The sequence below is a fragment of the Camelus bactrianus genome, chromosome 7, assembly GCF_048773025.1.
Source record: "Camelus bactrianus isolate YW-2024 breed Bactrian camel chromosome 7, ASM4877302v1, whole genome shotgun sequence".
In the NCBI taxonomy this organism is placed as follows: Eukaryota; Metazoa; Chordata; class Mammalia; order Artiodactyla; family Camelidae; genus Camelus; species Camelus bactrianus.
This window is the reverse complement of record NC_133545.1, coordinates 44,051,214-44,076,405: the sequence shown is the minus strand read 5'-3', so window position 1 is coordinate 44,076,405 and position 25,192 is coordinate 44,051,214. Positions and strand designations below refer to the sequence as shown.

Sequence of the window (25,192 nt, the reverse complement as noted above, 5' to 3'; positions counted from 1 at the left end):
CTCACAAGAGGTCTGCTGAAGAAGTGCTCTTGTTAGTCCCATTTTACAGAGAGGAAACTGAGGCACGGAGAGTGACCAATTTGTCCAAGGTCCAGGCTAGTAAGCAGTGGAGGGAGGATTTGAACTCATACAGGGCAAGTCTAAAGCTGGTGATCCTAACCCTCACTTAAGGAGCAAAGGAGACCATGTGGGAAGGCCTAGTCACATGGCACGCTGAGGACACAGGGGGAGTTTGTGAGGCTGGAGGGAACTGGGAGGAGTGCTGTTTGATCCTTATAGCAGCTGTGGAATCTACACGTCAAACCCTGGGCTTTACATGTATTTCCCCCATCACCACATCCCTATCTAATGGACAAGTACTGTTATCTCCATTTTACAGATAAGAGAACTGAGGCACAGATAAATAACTTATCCAAGGTCACACAACTGGTAGTGGCGCTGGGATCTGTACCCAGAAGAATGACATCTGAACCCACTGTGCCAGCCTTGTGTTCCCACGTGGGTAGTAGCCCTTTGCCTGCTGCGCAGTGCCTCGACTTTTCCCCCAGTCTACACATCCTGTCCCTTCCCACCCATTTTCACCGCTGACCCCGTACTCCTACCCCGCGCGTTCAGCCACGACCGTCCAGCCCACGGACACAGGGTTGGGGGCTACTCCGAGCCCAGAACAACTTGTGCTCCCAGAAAGCTTTGCGTTCCCCTGAATAAAGAGCCTTTGAGCCGGAGAGCCCCGCCCCGCGCGCGCCCCTCCCACGGGCGCGGGCCCGGGGCGTCCGTGGGCGTGTCCCCGGCGGCGGCGCCCGCGGCCCGGGGCGGGGCCTGGCTGCAGCTTGCGTGTCCGCCAGGCTTCTGGGCGGGCGGGCTCTGCAGGCAGGTGGCTGGCTCCTCCTCCTCCTCTGCCAAGCTACAGGCACCGCGCCGGCTGCGGTGGGAGCGCCTTTGTGCCCAGCTCCGGGGGTTCGCGACGGCGGCTCCACGCCCGGCCCCATTGTTTTGCTGCTCTTCCTCTTCCGCGCAGGTGCCGGCGGCGCGCGGGTCCCGCACGTGCCAAAGCGGCAGCCGGAGCGAAGGAACCCACGGGCGCCGGCAGGGGCGACCCGGGGCGCTCGGCGGGGGATGAAGTACCTGAAGCCCTGGTGGTCGGACGGCGGCGGCCTCCTGCACCTCACCATCTTGCTGAGCTTGGCGGAGCTCCGCGTGGACCTGGACCTGGACCTCTACCTACTGCTCCCGCCGCGCACCCTGCCGGGAGATGAGCTGCTGCTCCCAGGCGGCCCGACGAGCCCCGCCTACGCGCTCAGCCCCTTCCCGGCCTCGGGAGGGTGGGGTAGAGCCGACCAGCTGCACCCCAAGGGTCGGGAGCTGGACCCCGCTGCACCGCCCGAGGGCCAGCTGCTCCGAGAGGTGCGTGCGCTGGGGGTCCCCTTCATCCCCTGCACCCGAGTGGATGCGTGGCTGGTGCACAGCGTGGCGGCCGGGGACGCCGACGGGGCCCACGCGCTGCTCGGCGCCGCCGCCGCCTCGTCGGCGGGAGGAGTCGGCGCCGGCGTGGACGGGGGTAGCCAGGCTGCGCCGGGGGGCAGCGGGGACCCCCGAGCAGATCCGAGTAGCCCCTTGGCCGCCGGGGAGGAGGAGAAGGCACCAGCGGAACCTACGGCTCAAGTGTCGGACGCCGGCAGACACGCGACCGAGGTAACAGGAGAGCGGGACGCGAGCCGGGTGCTGAGGGAGCTGGCCGGGAGCCCTGGAGGGTGGTGAGGGACCGGGGGAGGGGCACACCCTTAGCCCCCGAGGCGGGTTGTGGGTTCGAGGACAACTCTGCGCCTCTCCGTTTTGTGAATCCAAACGAAGGCTATTAGTGCTATCACTGTGGCTTTTAGGCTTTTGAGAACGAAGTGGGTGAAATCCGTTTGGTTGTAGAGAACACCTTTTCCGCGTTTGACGGTGATCACGGGTGGGGAAGGGAGACAGGATGCTGGAAATTTTCTTGCTCACTGTTTTCGTTCAGTACCTAGCGTGCACTGAGATGTCTTTTTCTGGAACTGGAAGAGGACTTGGTCTCCGGGAGGATGCACGTTTCTCTTCAGAATCATGCTCCCGTCCTCAGGTGGAGGCCCCCGTCTGGATTTTAACCCATTACAGTTCGCTTTTGATGCTTCCCTGGATTAAGGGGCCGTGGTCAGTGCCTACCCTGAGGCCAGCAGACAGACGGTGCCGCTGTTAGCTAACAGGTCCCCCCCCCCCGAACTTGTGTGACCCCTTATTAGCGTAAAGAAAACTGGTACCTTGGCAGTCACCTAGTGACTGACAAGTTCCCTTTGGTTTGTAGGTTCAGCGTAACTTCCTTTTAAAACAAAGTTCATCAAGATCTGTTGACTTAAGTACCTGGTGCTTCCAGTAGTGGGTTGGAGTCTGAAGAAATGGCAGAGCAGTTTCCACAAAATCACCTTATCCAAAGTTCCTTCAAAGGGACTTTTAAAATTCTCTCTTGGCCCAAACCCTAGTGTTCACAATCGGTATCGATCAACACGAGTTCCTTGGACGTTGTTTTTGTGGAGTGCAATCTTATGCAAAATGGAAACTGGGGCCAGACAGGTTTGTTTGCTGCTCTTCAGAATCGCCCTGTTTGTGTAGGCAGTTGCCAGACGAGCTTCTCCACCCTCTCCTGGAGGGGTCATTGTGCCGAGGTGCTGGGTGATTCAGTGTTATGCAGATCTGATCCCTTCCTCTTCCTGGGGCTGGAACTAATGGTGTGGGGGTTGATGAGAGTCTTGGTGGGCTCTTGGCTGTTCAGACGGTGGAACGTTCTTCCCAGTCACTTGTTGGGTCTCCACCTGTGGGGTGGTCTCACCTGAATCCCCTGCCCCAGCAGGAGTGGTGCGTGCTGCCCTGCCTTTCCTGATCTGTGACATAGGGGCGTGAAACCCAATGCTGGATGCTCTCCCAGATGGCACCCTGCCCCCCTCACAGCTGAACGCCAGCCGGCTTGCAAAGTATTCGGGGACCTGGAGGGAGGCGAGGCTGCTCGCTTTTCAAGGACTTCCCTCCCCCCTCCTAGCATCACCTGATTGATACCTATTTAGACAGGCAAGCCTATCTTGAGGGAAACTCTTGAGGACCTAGGCCCAGCCAGATCTTGGATGCCCTGAACCCAGATTTCCTAGGGGGAGAGGGTGAAGTTCACCCAGGCCATTCTTCTGGCATAGCCTTCCCTGGCTGGCATGTGTGGACCTGCCTTACCGTGGTGGCTGTTAGGATCACCTGGTTTTGTTCGCTCTGGTGGTGATCAGTTGTTGAGCACTTTTAACAGTTTTCACAGCTAGTTCATTGTTACTGGTAACATCTTTTACATCAACCTTTGGAGGTGCACAGGCCAGGCATCCTTATACCCCATTTGTACTTAAGGATACTAGAGCGAGGTTAGGGGGCTTGGCTAAAGCAACACAGTTAATTAGTTCCAGGAGTGGGCTAGAACACGAGCTTCATGACTCCCAGGCTGGCATGTTAAGCACCTACACCGTCCTCAGGTTTTCTCTGCAAGCAGGCAGCTGGAATGGGGCAATGCCTTACCCCCGACTTCTGACCCCAGGACAACTGCTGTGCAATGCTGGATTGATTTTTAAAAGTGGATTGTACCATCAATAATGCCAAAGTTACAATGTGAAACGTGACTCTGGAGAAAATGGGCTGAAAGAAAGAACACTGATTTTTGCAATCAGCAAACCCAGGTTTGCGCCCTTGTATAGACAACTTTAATCACTCCAAGTCTCGGTGTCTCTCATCTGTCAAGTGGGAGAGGAATGCTTACCTCAGGGGTGTTGTGCCATTTAAGTGGGAAGAAGCACGCGTGAACTACTAGCCCAGTGCCTGGGATGTAATTGTTGTCCTCTTCTTCCTCCATCCTCAACCCAGCCTCCTTAACCTGTCTGCACACACTGTATTCTCTTTTGTCTTGTTTGTCTATGTCTGGCTTGGTTGGTTGGTTGTTATGGGGTGGGGGGTGCTGGAGCCAGACTGCCTGGTTTGGGACCCTGGCTCTACCCTCATAGTAGCTCTGTGACCTTGGGCCATTTCTTAACCTATCTGGGCTTCATTCTCACCTGCACAAAAGGGGATAATAAAGGTGCCTACCACGCGCGGGGGGGGGTTGTTATGAGAATTAAACAGTTCATTCTCCAGAATAGGCGCAGCACTGTGCCTGTACTGTCTGAAATGCTTGACAACAGTTAGCTACTGTTAACTTCGAGGAGAGGGCTGTGCCCCGTAGGAGCATCACAGGTTTGTTTTGTTTTGTTTTGAAATAGATAATTCTGGTGGCTTACAATTGAGTTGCAGGAGATTCTGGTTTTATAGTATAACTTTCCACAACTTGTGTACATGTGCCAAAATATTTTGGAGTAGGGGATTTTCCAAGTATCAAAAGTACTGCTTTGGTTTCACTTCTTAGTGGAGCTAATCATTAGCTGAAAACGGTATGTGGAATTCCCCAGGGCAGACACACTTCCCTTCATAACCACCGCCATTCACTCACACCCCGTGAAGCACATGGTCTTCAGAGTCACGCATGGGTTAAACAAAGAGATGGATGGTCTTTTGCAGAATTGAATGTGTGAGCATATTTGAAGATGGGGCGTCTGCTTACAGCCAGCATCAGTATTTCAGAGAGCTTTTGCCACTTAAAAACTGAGAGGGCTGGTGGTCATCTTGATGTGGTTTTATGCCCTGGGATGGGTGAGGGGTCCAGCAGGACCTCTGATTTACTGCCCATTGGGTTGGGTTTCTCTAAGCCACAAGAGGAATCCGATACATTTGCTTCTAAGAGTAAAGGGAAAAAAAAAAGGTCCTTGATTGTTAAAGTGAAAGTTGGTTTTTGTTTCAAAAGCAGAGATGGCCCCTGGTGCCTGGGCAGGTGGGGAGAGGTGAAATTTCAAACACTTGCCTGTTTTCAGCTCATAGCTCTGACGCAGCAGTAGCCTTACACGTCATTACGTAGGTTGCAGCACAACAGGGTTTCACAGTAGGCTCTTCCTTCTGCTCACTAAGGATGCAGTGAAGATGCGCCTACGGTCTTCTTAGGGGAAAGGATGGCACAGGTCACCGTGTTAGTGTCCTAGCGCTGCCACAGCAAAATATCACAAAGTGGGTGACTAAAATCACAGAAATTTCTGGTTTCACAGTTCTGGAGGCAAAAAGTTGGAGACAAGGTCTCAGCAGGGATCCTTCTGAGGGCTGTGAGGGAGAATCTGATCCAGGCCTTGCTCTTAGCTTCTAACAGTTGGCTGGCAATCTTTACGGCACCACCCCAACCTCTGCCCCCTTCTTCACGTGGCATTGTCCCCGCGCGCATGTCTGTATCCAAATTCCCCTCTTTGTAAGGACATCAGGGATTAGGGACCCACCCTACTCAACTAATTATCTCCACAATGACCCAATTTCCAAATAAGGTCACATTCTGGGGTACTGGGGTTATGACTTCAACATAAGAATTTCGACGGGCTGGGTTCAATCCGTTATACAGTCACTATCTCTCTTTACCTGGCAACTCTCAGGGTGTCCAGCCTGCTTACCCGTAGGTGCCGATTATTGAAAACGAAGTCAGCGGTTCCTAGCAGCAGTGGGTTTGTGGGGAGGGTCACCTGCAGCAGGACTGGGTGTAAGTTCATAAGCACATCTGGGGTTTTTGCTGGCTTGGTATGCCATAGCCCTAAGGAACCTTATTGTAAACTCCTTCCAGTTGGCCCTTCTCACGTGGTAAGTTAGAGGTACCACCTCTGCGGTGTACGAGTCTCCTCTTTGCTCCCCCTACTTCTCAGCTCAGCTCAGTCCCGCACTGGCAGGGAGACTCGGGCAGGCTGGTCTAGCGGTCGGGACGCAGCCCTGGAGTCCGACAGCTGGGGTAGCTGGAGGCCTTGGCTCAGCGCTGACGGGGTTGTGTGACCTCTCTGTGTCTTGGCTCCCTTAGCTGTAAAATGGGATGGTAAGAGCACCTTAGGGGGAGTTGTTGGGATTGAAAGAGACCATGCAAGTTCAGCAGCTTGTACTTGGTGAGCCCTCAGTAATGTTAGCTGCTGCTGTGCGTTCCGCTGGGGCTCTAATGCCCCTTCCCAGGTACACCTGTGCATTCTGTTGCCGGGTGCAGGTTTCCAGAGCACACCTTGGTTCTTTCCATTTTCATTTGGGGAGCCTCCAGGAGCTCCTCATTACCCACCAATTGGATATTTTATTATTCAAGGCTCCCCATTTGGCCAAGTGACCCAGGTCCCCAACTGCCTGGGCTGAGCTCATCTCACTCCTCCACCTGTAGCCTACTTTCCTGCTCTCCCTCCCTTCCTTTCCCTGGATGGCCCCATGCTTTCCTGCCTTTCCCTTTGTTACCTTTGCCCAGAATGCTTCCTTTCATTCCTCCTTAGTCTTTTGCTGTTAAATTCTCAGACTCATCTCACCTGTCACTGCATCTACAAGCATTTCCTGTTCTTTCCTTAGAGTCCAGTTGCACTTTGTAACACTTCTTCTGTGGGACTTGGCATCCTCTACCTCGAACCACAGTGTCTTGAGTGTGAAAACTGGGTCTTTGCTTTAACCTGCAAGTGGCACTCCGGGACGGGATCAGGAGCAGAGGCCAGTTCAGCCAGCGACTATTGAGTGCTCTGCGTCCATCCTCCACGTTGGCTCTGCAGAACTTCCAGGATGCTTTGAGCTTGAATGTGTCTTGGGTCTTTCAAGGCCAGAGTCCCAGTTAGAAAGTAGGTCAGGTCTGAAATCCTGTTGGGTCAGCTGACCACTTAATGCCAATTTGAGTGGATCGGGGCAGTGGAAAGCAGACTTTCAGGTTGGCATTATAATTAATCATGTGGTGAAACTTAGGATTGCCTAAAGTTATATAGCAAGTTAGCGACCTTGCCCAGAATAGAACGGGTCACTGTTCTTAAGTGCCAAGTAAACCATACCTACTCCCCACTACAAAACTTCAGACATCACAACAAGCTTCTCCCATTTGCGGTAGCCTTTCTTTATGAATAGTTTATTCTCAAAATCTAGTTGTTAAGGATCCACGTCAATGTTCAGACACACTTCTGGGTAGTGGATGCAGGTTGAGGCTCAGGTACACACCTGGGTTGTTTTGGTTAAGTTGCAGGTGGTGGCTGGCGGAATACGGGCAGTGACATAGAGGCATGGCCTTGTGAGATTGGGTGGCCCTGGGTTCCCCAGAGAGCCAGGGTGACATACATATACTTAAGAGATTTACTTCACGGAATTGGCTGGCATGATCGCGGAGGCTGGCACGTCCGAACTCTGGGGTAGCTGGAAACCACCAGCAGGAGCCTGTGCTGCAGGCTTCGGGCAGAGCTTCTTCCTCAGGGAGATCTGTTTTACTCTTAAAGGTTTTCAACTGGTTGGATAAGGCCCACCCAGATCATCAAAGATAGTCTCTTTTATTCCAAGTTACCTGGCTGGTTGCGGCTGTTAGCCATATCTACAAAATGCCTTCACAGCAACACCTAGGTGAGTGTCTGATTGGACTCTGGGTGCTGCAGAATAAAACAGCACCGCACCATCCCCGCTTTCACTCCAGCTCTTCCTAGGCAACCTCACTGAGCTGCAGGACCCAAATTGTACAAGGAGGATATTAACCTGGGGGACGCATCTCCCGGAAACCCCTGTGCTCTCCAGGAAGTAACCAAAGACTGCTAGGTCATGAAGAGCTGTTAGGTGAAGGAGGCCGAACCCTGAAGGCTCATCTGAAGGAAGGGCTTCTTCACCTTTCTAGAGAGCTGAGTTTCTCCAAAGGTGATCCAGTGACTGCGTCAGTTACCCCGTTAAATGCAGATTTCAGGGCCCGCCCCAGCCTGGCTGGATCAGAGCCTCTCAGGTGGGGCCTGGGGATCTGCAGGTTCCTGGGCCTCCTCCCCCAGGGCCTCTGGGTACCCAGCAGATGCCCAGCAGCATCTGAGTGGAGTGGGTCTGGCTGAAAGCCTGCCCTTCCATGAATGTGAGGCCCAGACTAGCTCCTGCACTGGGCCCCAGTTACCTGCTGGGACAGGAGGGCCTGGGCTCGTTCCCTTGCCCCGGTTTCCCAGATGTTTTAAGGTTAAAGTCAGATCTCTCTAGCTCCTTGCTGGGGCTATGGGGAACTAGCTTGCCAAGAAAACTAATAATGAATGCAGAACTAACTTGCAAATAAGTGCAGTTTAAAACTTCTGCTTAAGTTCTAGAGCAGGCAAAGCTAAGGTAAAAATATGAGAACAGGAGAGAACTTTCTGGGAAGGCAGAAATGCTTGGTATCACAGTTGAGGTGCGAGTTAAACGGGTGCCTACCTCTGTCAGAACTGTCCAGGGGAGGTTTGTGCATCTTTGGCCGGTGTAAATCCTACCTAAAAACCGAAAGAACTGAGTAGTGGGGGCGGTGGTGTTAGTGATAGAAGAATGTTGTTAACTGTTCAAACTGGGGGATGGGTACATGGAGGGTTTACTATATTCTGTTTTCTGTTTATTTTATGTGTTTGAAATTTTCCATTATAAAGAAAATACAAAAACACCATGCATTTTTAGGGCCAGAGGGCCTATCCTGCCTGCTGGATAATCTAGCATTAAGTAAATGAATCATACATGAATCTCCACTGCCCCCACCCCTCCCTAGTCCTTAGCCTGCAGCAAGGAGTGACTTGCCTGAGAAGTAGCTCCTTTTCAAATCAGAGGTTGCGGGTTGGAGTTCATGGCCTTGTGTCCTAGGTGTTGAGGCTCCTGTTGGGTAACCCTGGTTGTTTCTATCCCCAACTTCTCCTGGTGGGCAGTCACATGAAACAGTAACTTAGTTTCAGCCACTTGGAGAATGCCTGACAACATTTTTAGCTGCCTCCCTGCCTCCTCCAGGAGCCTTCAGAAGTGAGTTTAGTCTGTATCGCATGTTATTGTGGAAGATTTCCAGCACACATTACAGGTGGAGAGAATGGAGACTGGGTGGCGGAGCCCCGTCCCTGTCACCAGTGCGGGGCCAGTCTTGTCTCACCTGCCCCTGCCCTTCCCCTTCCCCCTGTTGTTTGGAAACACATCTCAGACATCATTTCTTGCGATTCTTGTGCCAGCTCTTTGCAGGGACTCATAGCAAAGAGAGAAGCCTGGCTTTGTTCGTCTCTTACTCTTTCCCACTCTCTCATCAACTCAGAAAACCTCCTGTAAATATTTTGGTGTACATCCTTAAAATATAAGGACTCTTCTAAACATTACCACCACCATTAGCACACCTACAAAAAACCAACAAAAATTCTAAAAATTCCCCCAACCATCCCATGGCTAGTTTTTCTGCGGTTGGTTTGTCGGACTCACAATCCAAATAAGATCCATGCCGTGGGTTGTAGCTAGCTGTTCTGTGTGACAATGCGGTGATGTTCAGACAGTCAGGAACCTGCTTTACTCCTCTGGGGTGAGCACGTTCCGCCCGTGCACTTCTCACCTGGGTGAAGCAAGCGGGAGCTAGCGTGGGTGGTGATGGCGCACTCGCCTGCCTGCAGGAAGCAGGACTCACCCTAGTGGCTTCACTGAATGACGTCTCACAGGACCAGACAGAGGTGTTGGGGCACCCAGCGACCACCAGAACTGGTTGGAAGGTGGAACCCAGGGTAGGAGGAGAAATGCATTGGTCTCTTCTTTACCCACCCCCCAGGCCCACCTCCAGTCTCCTGCTCCAGCCTTCCCACTGGTGAACCCCAGTGGGAGCCCCAGAGTTTACAGAGGTCAGCTTCTGGGGAACACACAGGGGCCTGGAGGGGCAAACAAGAACCAGTACAATGTCCAAAAGCTGCCTCTGAAGTAAAAACGCCTACAACCAAATCCTGGTTCTGTCACTTACTAGCTGTGTGACTTAAAGCAAGTTGCTTGACCTCTCTGTGCCTCAGTTTCCTAGTTTCCTCCTTCACAAGAAGCAATAACAAGAGTACCTACCTTATAGGGATGCTGAGCAACTTAAGTGAGATTGTGTATGTGCCTGGTCCACAGCAAGTGCTCAATAAAGGAGAGCTATAATTACTATAAACTGATGCTAAAAACCACCCAGGCCAAACAGGACACAGTCTCTCTTTATCTGGCTCCTTGTTTCTCTCTAGCCCTGATGACTCCAGTTTGCCTCCAGCCTAGAGACAGGCCTCAGAATTCTTTGGCCTTCACTCCTCTCCCTCTGATGTCATCCTTCTCGTAGGTTGTTCTTTGTCTTTGAAGGTTCATCCAACGCGAAAGGTCAAAGCAGATCTCAGTCCTTCCTCCCTCAGGTGACTAAATGAAAGGCCCAGCTAAGCCCGCTGGGACGGTTCACAAAGGGTTTCTTCAGGGTCAGAGTCTCCATCGTACTTTTCAGGTCCTAATACAGGATAGGAAGTACAGACTCAGAGATCATGTTGCCAGTTACCAGGAACTTCAGAGACTTAGCAAGGAGAAGAGAAAAGCCTAGCTTTGCCTCTTTCTTCCCCTTCCCTTCACTGTCTCAGAAAACCTTCCTGCAAGGCAAGGCCTGTTCCTCACATTGGTAGCAGAGGTGAGTTAACAGCTGGAGGACAGGTGTCAGAAGTTTACAGCCCCCAGTAGGAATGAAAAGACCCAAATAATTGTAATTTGACATAGAATAGAATAAATACCATAGAAGAAAACCTAGAAGCCTTGGAATTTCAGAGACAGAAGAACCAAGTTTTAGCCAAGGGGCCCAAACTGAGAAGGTTCTGGACCTATGCAGAGGATGAGGGGGGTCGGCCCCCAGCAGACAGGGCTGTGGTGGGAAGGGCCTGCTTTTCTAGTAGGTGCCGGCTCCGTACAAGTCACAGGGTGTGAAGATGTGATTAAATGCCCCTGCTCACAAGTTTACGATGGCTTCCTATGGTGAATGTGGAAACTTTCTTCTTTTTTTTTTTTTTTTTTTTGAGTCCTAGACCTATTAGAATGAAAATAGCCTACCTACACACAAATAAAAAGTAACTTAATGATAGGTTTAACTTACCCATTCTTTAAGAGCATGGACCATAAATCAACAGTACATGCACAACAGGACTTGTAAAACACGTGTACTGTTTCAGCTCCATGTCACTGGGCTGAGGAAAACAGGAAAGAAGAGAGCAAAGAGATCATAATTACTGGTTACTGGGGCTGGGGTCGCTGTCTCTTGACATTCTGATTAATGGGTTGTCAGCAGTTTGTCATTCATTGCGACTCTTCAGAACCAAAAGCAGTAGAAAGGAGTAGTGATTAATGTCCGCATAACATCTTAAAATGTATAAAGTACTTTTTCTCAACTAATTCCTTAAAATGCGAATTCAAAGTATTATCCTTTCATTTCACAGATGAGGAAACTGAGGGTCATAGTGGTCCAGGGTCACATAGCCCATAGGAGTAGAATGGGCCTTCCTTACTCTGCTGTTTGGACCTGAGCCCCTCCAGACAGAAGCCTTTTTGTAGGGCCCTGCAGACTGTGCAAATGTGGTACAAGTGCAATCGGCCTTTTTCACTTTCTAAGTAGAAATAAGATAATAAGACCCTCCACCCCGCCCTGCCTTGAGATCCTGGTGTCTCCCCGGCTCCACCAAGATAGAACGGCTGACTGTTACAGGTTGGGTCCTCTGGGAAGGGGACTCTGAGCCTGAGTTCGGCAGGCAGGATGTTTATAAGGGAGTACCTTTGGGATCTATAGCTGTGGAAGAGAGGACAAGAAAGCAGGGCTGGACAAGCAGAGGTGAGGCTGAGAAGCAGGCTGACGAAACCAGGAGCTCTGGGGCTGCAGCGGTGCGTCACTGCTGGCCCACAGTGGGCCGCGGGGGCCAAGCCTTGATGCCCGCCCTGCTCAGTCCCGGGATGTGGGTGCCCTGGAGAGGGTGTGACCCTAGTCAAGGCAGCTCTCAGTAGAGGAGGCCTTCTGAAAAAGCCCGGCGGGAGACTGTCTGCCGGCAGGTCCCTAGCAGCCACTACAGTCCCTCCTCGAGGTGCGTCTGGATTGCACAGCTCCGTGTACCTTACACTCACATGGGGAGTTCTCGTTCATCACTTACTATGACGTGCTTCTGCTAGTTTTATAGTGAGCTGTCAATAAATTTTGTTAGAATGAATTTTTTAAAAAGGACTAAATAAAAAAAACCTCACTGAATACCTAAGGCTGGATGAATTCAAGTCTCTCTCTCCCCAGGGCAGTGGTACTTGGTCAGCACTTTTCATCCTGCCACCAAGAGTCTATAGAGAGTCACGTGGTCTCCTTCCCCTGTGGCCTCGTGGATAGGGTGACCATTTGGGACAGTCTTGGTTTATGCCTGTTGTCCAGTTTAATTGTTCATCACACTCTCTTACTGTCTCAGAAATGGACTGGTTTGGGTAGTAAATTATACAGTCACTTATTCACAGACCCTCGGAGTGTCGGGACTGGAAAGGGGCCTCTCCAGGAACCAGGCATTCAACACCAAGGTGACTTGCCCCAGGTCTCACGTCTGCCTCCTCTGCCCCCAACCCCTCTCTTTCTTTCTCTCTCTTGCTGAAGAGAAAGAAGAAGTACCTGTAGGCAGCAAAGAAAGCTCAAATTCCTATTCTGACCATGACTTTCCATCTTTGGGGGTGCTCAGGCATTCTCTCACTGTCTAGATCCTGTCCCCCACCCCAGTCTAAAGCTCTGCCACTACTATCTTCATTGTCACCATGAGTTTCACAGGTACATTGGATTTCAGCTGCTAATAAGCTGCATCTTTAGCCTTTTAGTTAGAAAAATATTTTTTAAAGAAACAGAATAGGTGGGATGTGAGGAAATGAATATGCTGAAATACCACTGGTGACAATGTATATTAGATCAGCCTTTTTGGAGGGCTGTTTGGCATACCTCATGAAAGAAGGTGAAAACATTGTCAGAATGATTTCTTTATAAAAAAAAGTCAAACTCCTGGTTACAGGCAGAATTCAAGGGGAATTCTTTCCAACTTTCCAATAAGTAATTCTGATGTTATCTAAAGCTTCTCAATTCTTTTTTTCAAAACCAGCATGACAATTATACTAAGACCTAAAAAAAAAAAAATCAAACCCAGGAATCACTCTTATGTATATTCCTGCCGAGTATTAAATAAAATGTTAGTGAGGCATACAAAAATACAAAAATATAGATGTCTGAAGCATTTTTTAAATGGTTGTATTAGTTATCCATTGCTGCATAATAAATTGCCCCAAAATTCAGTGATTTAATACCACATTTATCATCCCACAGTATCTGTGGGTCAGAAATTCTGGAGTGGCTTAGCTAGGGGGTTCTTGTTCTCAATTTCAAGAGGTTGTAATCAAGATGGCAGTTGGGTTGCATTCATCCAAAGGCTTGACTGGGGCTGGAGGATTCACTTCCAATGTGGATCACTCACATGGCCGTTGGCAGGAGGCCTCAGTTCTTTGCCAAAGTAGGCCTCCCCACGGAAAGCTTGAATGTTCTTGCAACATGAGTGCTGCTTTCAGCAAAACAAGTGATGAGAGAGAGAGAGAGAGAGAGAGAGAGAGAGAGCAAGGAGGAAGCCACAATGCTGAGCCATGGCTTCCACCTTATTCCTTTTGTTAAAAGCAATTCACTAAGTCCAGCCCCGACTCAAGGGGAGAGGAATTAAGCTTTACTTCTTGAAGAAAAGAGTGTGAAATAGTTTGTGGATATTTTTTAATCATCTTAATGCTCAATATCCATTTCTACTTTTAAAAATAGCCTTCACAAAATAAGGATGGATCTTCCCACAACCAAATCCTCAGATATATTCTTGCATCCACTTTCTACTCCTTATCTCGAAATAAAGGCTTTATTTTCCTTCTTTCAAACTCAGAGGCAGGAGGGTATAGCTCAAGTGGTAAAGCACATGCTTCACATCACAAGGCCCAGGGTTCAATCCCCCAGTGCCACTGTTTTAAAAATAAATAAATCTAATTACTTCCAACTCCCTTTCCTCCCAAAACCCACTAAAAACTAAAAACAGAAACAAAAAAAATCCAAAAAATCTTAGAAACTCAGTCCTGGCACCTGTACTTTGGAGTCTATCTGTAGCCTCTGAATGTTATCCTTTCTCCTTACCTTACAATCATTCCTTACTATACAAATCATTACCTTACAAACATACTCTGGTGTCCCATCTTCAAGACAAGTACTGCTCTAACCCATTTCTCAACTCATTTCAAAGCCACAGTTCTTGAAATGATTGTACACTGTTTCCAATTTGTCATCTCCCATTTACTCTTCAACACAGTATCATTTGGCTTTTACCCTAAGTTGATTTTTCCAAGGCCACCAACAGCTTTCTTTCTGCCAAATCCAGTGGATACTTTTCTGTCCTTATCTTGTGCAACCTCCAAGCAGCATTCAACACAGTCAACCACTCCATTCTTGAAATAGTGTTGGGTTCCAAGACATTCATTGCTAACCACACCTGATTGATGTTAATGAGGTGACTTTTGGAAGGCCCCCTAAGGATAGGGACTGGTTGCCAGGGGAACCAACCACTTGATGAGAGAGGGTTGAACTTTAAACCCCACCTCCAAGACCTCTGGGGAAGCTAGAGCAACTGGAGATTGAGCTCAGTAACTAATGGCCATGATTTAATCAATCATGCCTATGTAGTGAAGCTTCCATGCAAAACCAGAAGGACAGGCTTGGAGATCTTCCAGGTTGAGGAACACGTGGAGGTGCTGGAAGAGTGGTGCACCCACCCAGAGAGGGTGTGGAGTCTTCGTGCCCCTTCCCAGGTACCTTGCTCTTAGGTGTCCGGTTGTTTCTGAGTTGTACCCTTTTGTAATAAAATGATAATCTAGTAAGTAAAATGTTTTCCTGAGATCTGTGAGCCACTCTTGCAAATTAATCAAACCCAGGGAGGAGGGGTCACAGGGACCTCCAATTTATAGGCACTTGGGAAGCACAGTGACAGCCTGGACTTGCACTTGGCCTCTGAAGGGTCGGGGCAGTCTTTGAGACTGGGCCTTGAACCTGTGTGGGATCTGACGCTGTCTCTGGTAGTGTCAGAATTGAGTTAGACTGTAGGACACCCAGCTAGTGTCATGGAATTGCTTGGTGTGTGGAAAACCCACACGTCTTGTGTCAGAAATGAAGTAGTGTTGTAGTAGACTATTGAGAATAGAGGAGACACAGAGTGTTTTCCTTTACATCAGGTATCACCATTATTAGTGAATAGTATTCTGGAAGCGTGATCAAAGCAATTAGACAGGACAGTGAAATAAGAAATGTACATGTTGGGAAGGAAGAGGTGAAAATAATTAGTAAAGCAATTGGTATGTCTGTACACTTTGGGGAGGAAATACAGATAAACAGAAAATGGAAGAATCATTTTTCTGGGTTAACCTTTTGCTGTTGCCTTGGCCAAAGTAATTTTGCTATGTAGGGATTTTTAGGGTAACTTGTTAGTTAGATATAATTTCAAACTTAAAAAAAATTGCAAGAATAGTATATATGCTTTACTCAGATGTACCTGTTCTTCACATGTTGCCCATTTGAGTCAACCTATTTATATCTCTATATACATACAATTTTTGTTCTGAAACATTTAAGAATGAATTGAAGTCGTTGTGTTCCTTGATACCCAAATACTTTAGTTTATGGTATTTCCTAAGAATTTTTTTTCTATAACCAAAATCAATATCAGGAAATTTAACTTAAGTCTGACTATGACTGTCCATATTCAGATTTTTATCTATTGCCCAAGTAATGTCCTATATAACTACCTTTCCTCCTGGGTCCACATCTAACCCAGAGAGAGTGCTTGGCATGCCTGAGGCTGAGTGTTGGGTCATTGCCATGTTTTTCTATAGTGAAGATGAAGAATCAGCAAAGAATAAAAAGAAAAGGCACTTAGATGCCAGGTGAAAAACCTGTTTCCAGGAGGAGGGAGTAACAAAGTGAAGTGTCGCTGATGGGTCAAGAAATTTGAGGATGGAGAACGGTAGTCTTGGGAGACTATGATGAGCTGTTTCAGTTGAGTGGTGGAGACATGTCCTCACTGGAATAGGTTCAAGAGAGAATGCACTGAGTCCGAATGACTATTTAGAGGATTTTGCTCTAAAAGGAAGCAGAAAAATAGTATGGGATCTAAAGAGTAATGTGGGACAAAGGGAAGGATTTTTAAAGATGGAAGTGTTACTGTATGTTAGTAGGCTGATTGTAGTCAACCAACAGACGGGAAGCAATTGTTGATGCAGAAAAGAGGGAAGGGTAGCAGGAGCAATGTCCTTGAGCACACAAATGGAGAAGTTGAGGGAAGACCACCGACATCCACAGTGTCAAGAGGGAGGCTGAGTTTGTCATTGTTTGGTACAGCGAACAGAGAAGCAGGTAAAACCAAGTTGGCCACCAGCACATCAGCTTCCTTTTTCTGCTCTTGCTTTGCCTCCTTACTTCTGGCATCTGTGGATTTCCGTTTCTTTCACCTTCACTTTAAAAAGGTTAACATTTCTGTGGTTTAGAGTGGGGGACAGTGGTGCTGTCCTTAAGTTAGTCCAGTGTGTTTTGTTGTTAGATGGGAGAATTTAAAAATAAATCCTTTGAAAGAATGAGAGGCCTTGATGTTGTGTTAGAGGGGAAAAAAATTATACAGAAGGCTTTTAATATTATAATTCAAAGTATCAGAATATATAGTATATGCTAAATAGTAACTATTTGAATGTTTAGAATTCTCTAGCCTTTTAATTATTTAAGTCGCCTCAAAGTAAAGGTGGAAGGAGGACTCATCTGGGTAAATAAGCATAGTTGAGAATATCAATGGAGATGTTATTTTAAGCCTTATTGTTAACTTAATTTTTTCAAAATAAAAATGTATTTACCTTTTTTTCTGATTGTAAAAGAAATGCGTATTTGTTGTAAAATATTCAAAGAGTACAGAAATGTATAAGTGACGTCAACTCTTTTTACCCACTCTGCCCCAACCCATCCCACCTTTCAGGGAGAACCACAATTAATACTTTGTAATAATACTTTCCAGATTTTTCTATGTATGTTTGATCAGCGTTTACTTCTAACGTAGCTATTTGATCTATTTTCCGACAGAAAACTAAATAAAAACTGCCTGCTGGCAACATTGATTTTCAAATCTAACCAAATTTGCAAATATTTTAAATTTAGGGGCTTTAAATGCTATATAAATATAAATTATCCAGATTAGAACAGCTTGTCTATTAGGACACAAGAATGACCTTTGCTTCAGAATTAAATATTTCTTTGATACTGAAATAATGAACTGCCAGTCTTAGCTTTTGACTGGTGGGTTTTAATGATCACTGAACAGTAAGTACAAAGCAGTTTTGAAGATTTGACTTACTTGATGAAATATGGATTTCTACTTAGCACATTTTGGTACTTTTACAGGAGAATGAGGTCCTAAGGGCTGTGGATCACAGTTTCCAGCATGAGGAAAATGAGCAAAGAGCATCAACCCAGAAGGAGAGACAACTACAGCAGATTAATCAAGGTGAAAATAAAATAGCAGATAAACCTGCCTGGGAGTTAGAAAAGACCACTGAATCTAGCCAGGAGGTAAGCATGTTGGAATATTCTAGCAGTACCATTTTGGCTGTAAAGTAGATTTTTTATGGCTTTTGACAATCTGTGTTGAGAATGAATTTTGTATTTAAATGTGTCTGACTGTAAGTAAATCTGACATATGAAAATACATGTATTTTTTAAATTGTGGATGTGATTGTTTGGTTTAAAAAGGAATCAGCTCATAGTTAGTTCTCTCTGGTTAAACTCACACCCATCCAGGAACTTGGTAGCAGGTTTTATTGGTTGCAAGGGATAGAGATGGATGGCTGGCATCCTGAACCCAGTAATCCTCAACCAGTCACTTGCTGAAGCAGCCAAGTTGGATAGGCCTGGGAAAGTAAGCCAGAGGACCCTGCAGGCAAATCACCCTCAGTACCAGCGGGGGCTCGGGCTCCAGTTGGCCATGCTGAGTGAGCATCCAGGAGCCCACTTTGTACCTCTGGCCAGGCCCAGTGGGACAGCCTCATTGGCTCCTCTGTCTAATCACACTCATCAGCAGTCAAAGGCGTATAGAAAGACGAACTCCAGGAACCAGGCTGAAGGGAGGGATTCTCCCTGCAGCTTGTGCTTCCTCCCTTTCAGCTGGGATACAATCTGCAGTTCTGCTGAGGTTGTAGCCCACAACCCTGGCAAACAAATGCTCTAGATGTTCCAGACTGTTAACCAGTTGGCCCTTCCCCTGGAAGGTGTCACTTGCAAGTCTTGCCCCAGTGGTTCTCCCAGCCTTGACTTGCCCCAAGTAGTGTTTGGGGGCTGTGCCTTGAACACCTGTGGATGGAGAGTACCATGCCTCGGTCCTTCTGAGCCCATCATCACTGTAGCCTTGACTATGTAGCATCACATTGAATATTAATTGATTGACAGAGTGAAGTCAGAACAACTTTGCTCCTTTTGCCCACCCACCACTCTCCCGCCCCCTCCAGCTTGTTCTGACCTTCCTATCAGTTTGACTCGGCATAAACATCAGTTTGGACAAAACCTTCCAGAGACATATTAATCACTCAAAGCCTGGCGCTGGTACCTTGGTTCGTAATTATCGGGTTCAGCTCATTTTGTAGCTCCATTTTTATGGCTTGTCTTTATCAGTCTTTAGTTAGCATTTACACTACATCTTTATGTATTGCAAATTACTCATTCCTTATAGGAGCTTCTATCAATACACGTAACATGAGATGTTACTTAGTAGGTGCTCTTACAGCTTGATGAAATAAAGCACAGGTGACCATAGTGAACCACTGGCATATTTCTATTCTTTTGGGTGACAACTTGAATACCTAGGATGACTGAAATAATTTGATTAACAGTGACTTCTTTCTAGCCCCACTGCAAGCCTGGACTTAGACTGCAGGCTGTTAATGATTAAATGCACAGTATGGTTAACTTTAAGGCCTGAAGATATTTCCTTCTCACTCAGGAAAGTTGAGTTTATACATTGTTTCATCTTCTTAAAAGGTGTGATAAAATTAAATGTATCCACCATATTCTTTGAATACTCCTGGTGATCTCTGTTCAAAATGCAATGAATTCTTGACCCAAAATAGAACTGTATTTGTATTTTATGTGAAGATTTAGGAAGGAGGATGACTGTAAACAGAATGCTGTCCACAGATAAGGCACAGGGCCATGAGATTCTGAAAGAGAAGTGAATGAGTGGATTTTCTTTGTAACACAGGTGAAGGCAGGTTTAAGGGATAGGGAGGGCCTCCAGGGACTAGCAGCTACATAAAGCCAACATCACCATCAGGGCAGAGGAACCTGTGGAGAAATACTGTTCAGTGAAAGCTGGAATAGATGAGAGGTCTCTAAGGGACTCTGTCACACCTTCCACTCTCCCATCTCTTGCCTCTGTCTCCTGTGGAACCAGCCAGAGGGCAACATTGGTAGGGGTTGGCCTATCAGCCCTCCATTTCCAGGGGAACTGAATAAGCGGGAGCAGGTAAGATGGTTTAATGAAACATCTTTGACTGCTGAAGGATCAGTCCATAATTCATTTTCAGTAGAATGATCTTCATACCCATACTTCTATGTTCTAAATATTAAGGCTTTCTTTTCTGCAAATGTTATCTACCTACCATTAAGGATTGTTTTTGCAGGAATGCAGATTTATGTTGTTATCCATTCTCAGACGCTTGTGACCATCAGGCAACTTTTTTGGTCAGTGGTTGGCCAGGACTAATGAATCAAGTTTCTGAAATTTCTTAACAAACTAGGAATCATCTAAAATAATCCAAATGGTAAAGAAGTTCGCTACCACTAAAAATGCATCATATACCACTTAAAGAAAAACAAACCAATTCACCCATCAGGTAAAGAAAAATAAGAAATCTTATACACCAGTTTACCTTAAATAAGTCCTATAGTATCCATAAAAATAGACACAGAAAGCCTTGTGTACTATGGGCCTTGAAAACATAGTTTCATAGAACCCAGGGTATTTTGCTGAAAAAGAAACCAAGTATTTGTACCCACATACACAAAAATCAGTCCAACTTGTCTGGATTTTCTTCAAAAGAGGAAACCCTAAAGTAAAGTAAAAGTTGGGATGGGAGTTTTATACACAGCAGATGAGTCAGTAATGTGAACTTGCTAACATGCAAAAACACCCCTTTGCCACATCAGGTATAGACATCCTGGATAAGATGTAATGGGTATTATCTTCAAATGCATAACAGAACTCAAAAGCAAGAAACAGAACTCCTACAGATACAAAAAACAAAGAGGGAACTCAAATCCAGAATTTAAGATGACCAGGCATCAAAGCTAAAGAGCCTTCAAGAAGAACTACAGATGTCATGACAGAGATTGGGGTTGAGTAGATGAGAAATGAGGTTTCAAGCCATGCCCACAGATACCTGAATTCCCTGCGTAAAGCTCAGAATGTTTAAGGGCTCTTTTAACTAATAACTAACTAATAGGAGACAGAGCAAGGAAGCTGTCATCCACCTTTTAGAAATCGAAATGCCAGATTGTGTGAATTCAGACTACCGTCACCATCAGGAATCCTGAGTCAAGAAAGGAAGTTCTAGAAAATGATATAAAAACTGGTCCTTGGCACTATGGGAAACAGTACAGAGGAGGTTCCTTAAAAAACTAAAAATAGAGTTACCATATGATCCAGCAGTCCCACTCCTGGATGATTTATCCAGAGAAAACTAATTCAAAAAGATACATGCACCCCAGTGTTCACAGCAGCACTATTTACAATAGTCAAGACATGGAAGCAACCTAAATGTCCATTGACTGATGAATGGATAAAGTCGTGGTATATATACACAACAGAATACTACTCAGCCATTAAAAATAATGAAATGAAATGCCATTTGTAGCAACATGGATGGGCCTGGAGATTTGAAGTAAGCCAGAGAAAGAAAAATACCATAGGATATCATATGTGAAATCTTAAAAAATGGTACAAATGAACTTATAAACAACAAGGTCCTACTGTATAGCATAGGGAGCTATATTCATTATCTTATAATAACCTATAATGGAAAAGAATCTGAAGAAATACATATATAAAAAACTGAATCACTTTGCTGTACATCAGAAACTAAAACATTGGAAATCAACCATACTTCAATATAAAAAATATATATTAAAAAAAAAAACTGGTCCTTGAAGAGAAAAATACATTAACGGTCTTAGTTGGTAACCTTTGGTATAAGTCCTTGGCATTACTATAGAAACAAATCCCAATAGAGATAAGCTCACCTTTAAATATGAAAAGAAAGAAGTAATAGAATAAGAAAAGTGATTTCTAATAGGAGTTCCAGGAGAGACTGGGAAATATAAAGAAGCAGTATTCAAAGAGTTTATGGCAAGTATTTCCAAAATTAAAATGATCTTATGGTTCAGATTAAAGGAATAGAGTCTCAAACAGTAAATAAAAAATTAAGTCCCAGACATATCAAAGTGAAATGGCAGGGCAACAAAAACTAAGAAAAAATTGAGGAAACAACAGGTTTATACTGTATGGCACAGGAAGGGAACTAAGGTCAGTATCTTGTAAGTTGTGAAAGAATATGAAAATGAATATATGTTCCTGTGACTGAAGTATTGTGCTGTATACCAGAAACTGACATTGTAAACTGACTATACTTCAATTTAAAAAAAACAAAACTACCTGAGGAAAAAGATTAGCTATAAAGTGACAGAGCAGTAGCAAGCATCAATAGTTAATAAATGCCATAAGCCAAAGTGCTGAGGGAAAATATTAAGCCTGACAATCACGAGAAAAACTATCACTTAAGCATGAAGGCAAAATTAATTCCAGGCTACAAAAACAAGAGCTACCAAAGGAAATATTTCAACAAGAAACTAAATCCTGAAGGCAGGAGATGAAGTAATGAGTAAATAAGTGGGTAAAACTTTGGTAATTATAAATATGTATTGGACTGTAGAATTACAACATCCTGTTAATAATTTGGAAGGTCGGGTGGGGAGGGGAAAAATAAGGTGGACTAAGAATACTAGTGAAACAATATATGGAAGATGGTTAGGGCAGGAATGGAGGAGCCTGGAGTTAAAGGTTCTAAAAAAAGGATATTAAAATACTAAAAAAAAGAATAGAATGTAAAAATTCCAAAATAGAGATAAAAATCCGGCATGGAAATAAGACCTAGTTATCCTCTCAAAATTAAGCCTAAAAGTCCCAGGCAACTACTTCAGTCTTTTAAATGAATGGTGTACTTTGTGTTTTTCTACAGAGACATCAAAATGGAACAGACACATCTTTATCTCTGGAAGACTTATTTCAGTTGCTCTCATCACAGCCTGAAAATCCACTGGAGGTAACTGGAACCTTGGCTTTTATCCTTCCAGGAAAATATCTGCACTGGCTCCTTTGTGAACAAATACAACCCATTTACCTGGAATACATAGCAGCTTAAATACTTAGGTGATAGTATCTAGTGCATTATTTAAGCAGACTTAGGATTACTTTTTATAGAACTCTTCAACTTTGGAGAAATAGCCAAGTATGTACACTGTTCCTCCTTCTGAATTATCACAAAGGTAGAATCAATTTCATAAAATCCATATTGAATCCAAATGGCAGTAAATATTTGACAAAGAAAGGCACACGTTTGTTTTTCTGGCAGCACTTGGGTCTTGATTATATATTATGCTGGTCCAATTTGCTTTAAAAAGCTCCTCTCCCCACCCCCCAAAACTGTTTCACTATAGCCGTTGTTGTATCTGATAATCCACCAGGTGGATTTAGATTGCCAATAGCTAGGATTAAGAGTTGCCTCTTATAAGTTACAGTAAGATTATATGAGAATTATTTGAGACCGGCTTTTATACTAACCTCATCAATTTTTCTAATTTTCCATTATGTTCAAAAAACAAATCTTTCCCCCAATACAACATATTTCTCATTTGGGTTCACATCATGTATTTACCCACATTATTTAACCAGGGAATGTTATTCATAGCCAACAGCATACCCTTATTTGTATAGAGGAATTGACAAAAGAGGAACAAAAAAGTATTGTATTAGGTACTAGAACTGCTATTGAAATAGTTATATGTATTTACAGCACTTTTTTCCTTTCCTTTTTCAGGGCATCTCACTAGGAGATACTCCTCCTCTTCCAGCAAGTATCAATGATGGCATGAATTCTTCCACACATTACAATGTAAATTGTAGCCAGGCTATAAGTCAGGATGTGAATCTCCATGAGGCCATGTTGCTGGGTCCTGACAATACATTTAGAAGAGACCCAATAGCAAGGACTTCACAGCCACAAGAACCATTTCTGCAGTTAAATTCTATTACCAATCCTGAACAGACCCTTCCTGGAACAAATCTAACAGGATTTCTTCCACTTTTTGACAACCAGATGAGGAATCCAACGAGCCAAGACCTTCTATATGACCTTGATATAAACATATTTGATGAGATAAATTTAACGTCTTTGGCCACAGAAGGAGGTTTTGATCCAATGTTAGTTTCTCAGCTTTTTGAAGAACCAGATTCTGATTCTGGGCTTTCCTTAAACTCAAGCTACAATAGCACCTCTGTCGCCAAGTCTAATTCGTCTCTCTCTCTGTGTGAGGGTGCAATAGGTTATAGCACTAACCCTGAAGACCTGGAATCTCTTCCCCGCCACGACTTGGAAGGAGCTGTAGGCGGCTACTACCCAGAGTCCAGTAAGCTTTGTCACGTGGGTCATAGGAGCAATACTAATTTTCACGCGGACCTTGCATTTCAACACGTACTGCATAACCACACTTACCACTCAAGTGCACTAGAATCCACTTCTGAACCCCTTTCGTGGCCTGGGGAGTCACAGAAAATAAGGAGTAGGTACCTCAATGACACAGGCAGAAACTTAAGCCGTGATGAACGGCACGCTAAAGCTCTGCATATCCCTTTTACTGTAGATGAAATTGTCCGCATGCCTGTAGATTCTTTCAACAGCATGCTAAGCAGGCACTATCTGACAGATATGCAAGTGTCTCTCATCCGTGATATTAGACGAAGAGGGAAAAATAAAGTTGCTGCTCAAAACTGCCGTAAGCGCAAACTGGACGTAATTTTGAATCTGGAAGATGATGTATGTAACTTGCAAGCAAAGAAGGAAACCCTTAATAGAGAGCGGGTCCAGTGTCACAAAGCTATAAACATGATGAAACAGAAACTGCACGCACTTTATCATGATGTTTTTAGCAGGTTAAGAGATGATGAAGGTAGGCCAGTCAATCCAAATCAGTATGCTCTTCAGTGCAGCCATGATGGAAGTGTTTTGATTGTACCCAAAGAATTGGTGACCTCAGGCCACAAAAAGGAAAACCAAAAGGGAAAAAGAAAAAGTGAGCGAAGAAATTGAAGACGGATCCTCTGATATGCAGCAGCGACGTTCAGAAACTGATAATGGATCCAAACCACTTAAATCTGCTTCAAAGTTTAGCTCAAGTGTTCCAAGTATCCTTCAAATACTGCTACTTGAACCATGGTTTCAATCAAGGCTATTATTTTGAAACTTACATGGACAAGTTTAGGACTTAAATATCAAACTTGGGGGAAGCCATAACTTTTCATGAAGTCCTCTTAATACTATGTACAAAAAGGGTGACACGAGAACTTGTCACTTTGGTATCCCTTGTTTTAGTAAGATAGTCATTGCAAAGAGCAAATACTGGGTGTAATTATTTCAAAACATTTTTTTTCAGTTCTTATGACTTAAAATGCAAAGTAGCCCCTAACATTTTCATTTAGTTAGCACTGAAGTACAGTGACTTTTGAAAAGCTTATTTTAATTTTTATGAATACTTAACTTATATAACTTTGTGGAAATAAATTTTATATTTCAATTTATAAAGCACTAACTTTTTCCTTTCATACACAAATCCTAAGCAAATTTACTTTGGATATTTATCCTTCAAAATAACCACAATTCAGGAATACAAGTGAATACCTAGCAAATAGGGCAGCATAGGGTTTAATTTTTTTAATTACACAAATTGATCAGCCAAACAAGTCAATATAGTAATACCAACACAGAATAACATGAAAACCCTAAGTGGTGAAACCCTACACCAAGGTGCCAAAAACAGCTTTAAACTATTCGTGTATTAGACATTAATGCCTGGGGACAAAAAGCCTCCCTCCTGTAACTAGAGCTACCTGCACATAGGGAAACTGAGTTCCCTGGCAGTAAAGCCAGC

The 25,192-nt window shown here is 45.2% G+C and overlaps 1 protein-coding gene across 1 annotated transcript; it reads left to right on the top strand.

Moving 5' to 3' along the window:
• The first annotated feature begins 759 nt into the window (after positions 1-759).
• NFE2L3 (NFE2 like bZIP transcription factor 3) lies at positions 760-24,722 on the top strand. Its single transcript, XM_045505654.2, has 4 exons — positions 760-1,692; positions 17,345-17,512; positions 22,228-22,311; positions 23,086-24,722. The coding sequence occupies exons 1-4, from the start codon at positions 1,117-1,119 to the stop codon at positions 24,352-24,354; spliced, it is 2,097 nt and encodes a 698-aa protein (XP_045361610.2). The 5' UTR covers positions 760-1,116; the 3' UTR covers positions 24,355-24,722.
• The last annotated feature ends 470 nt before the right edge of the window (positions 24,723-25,192 follow it).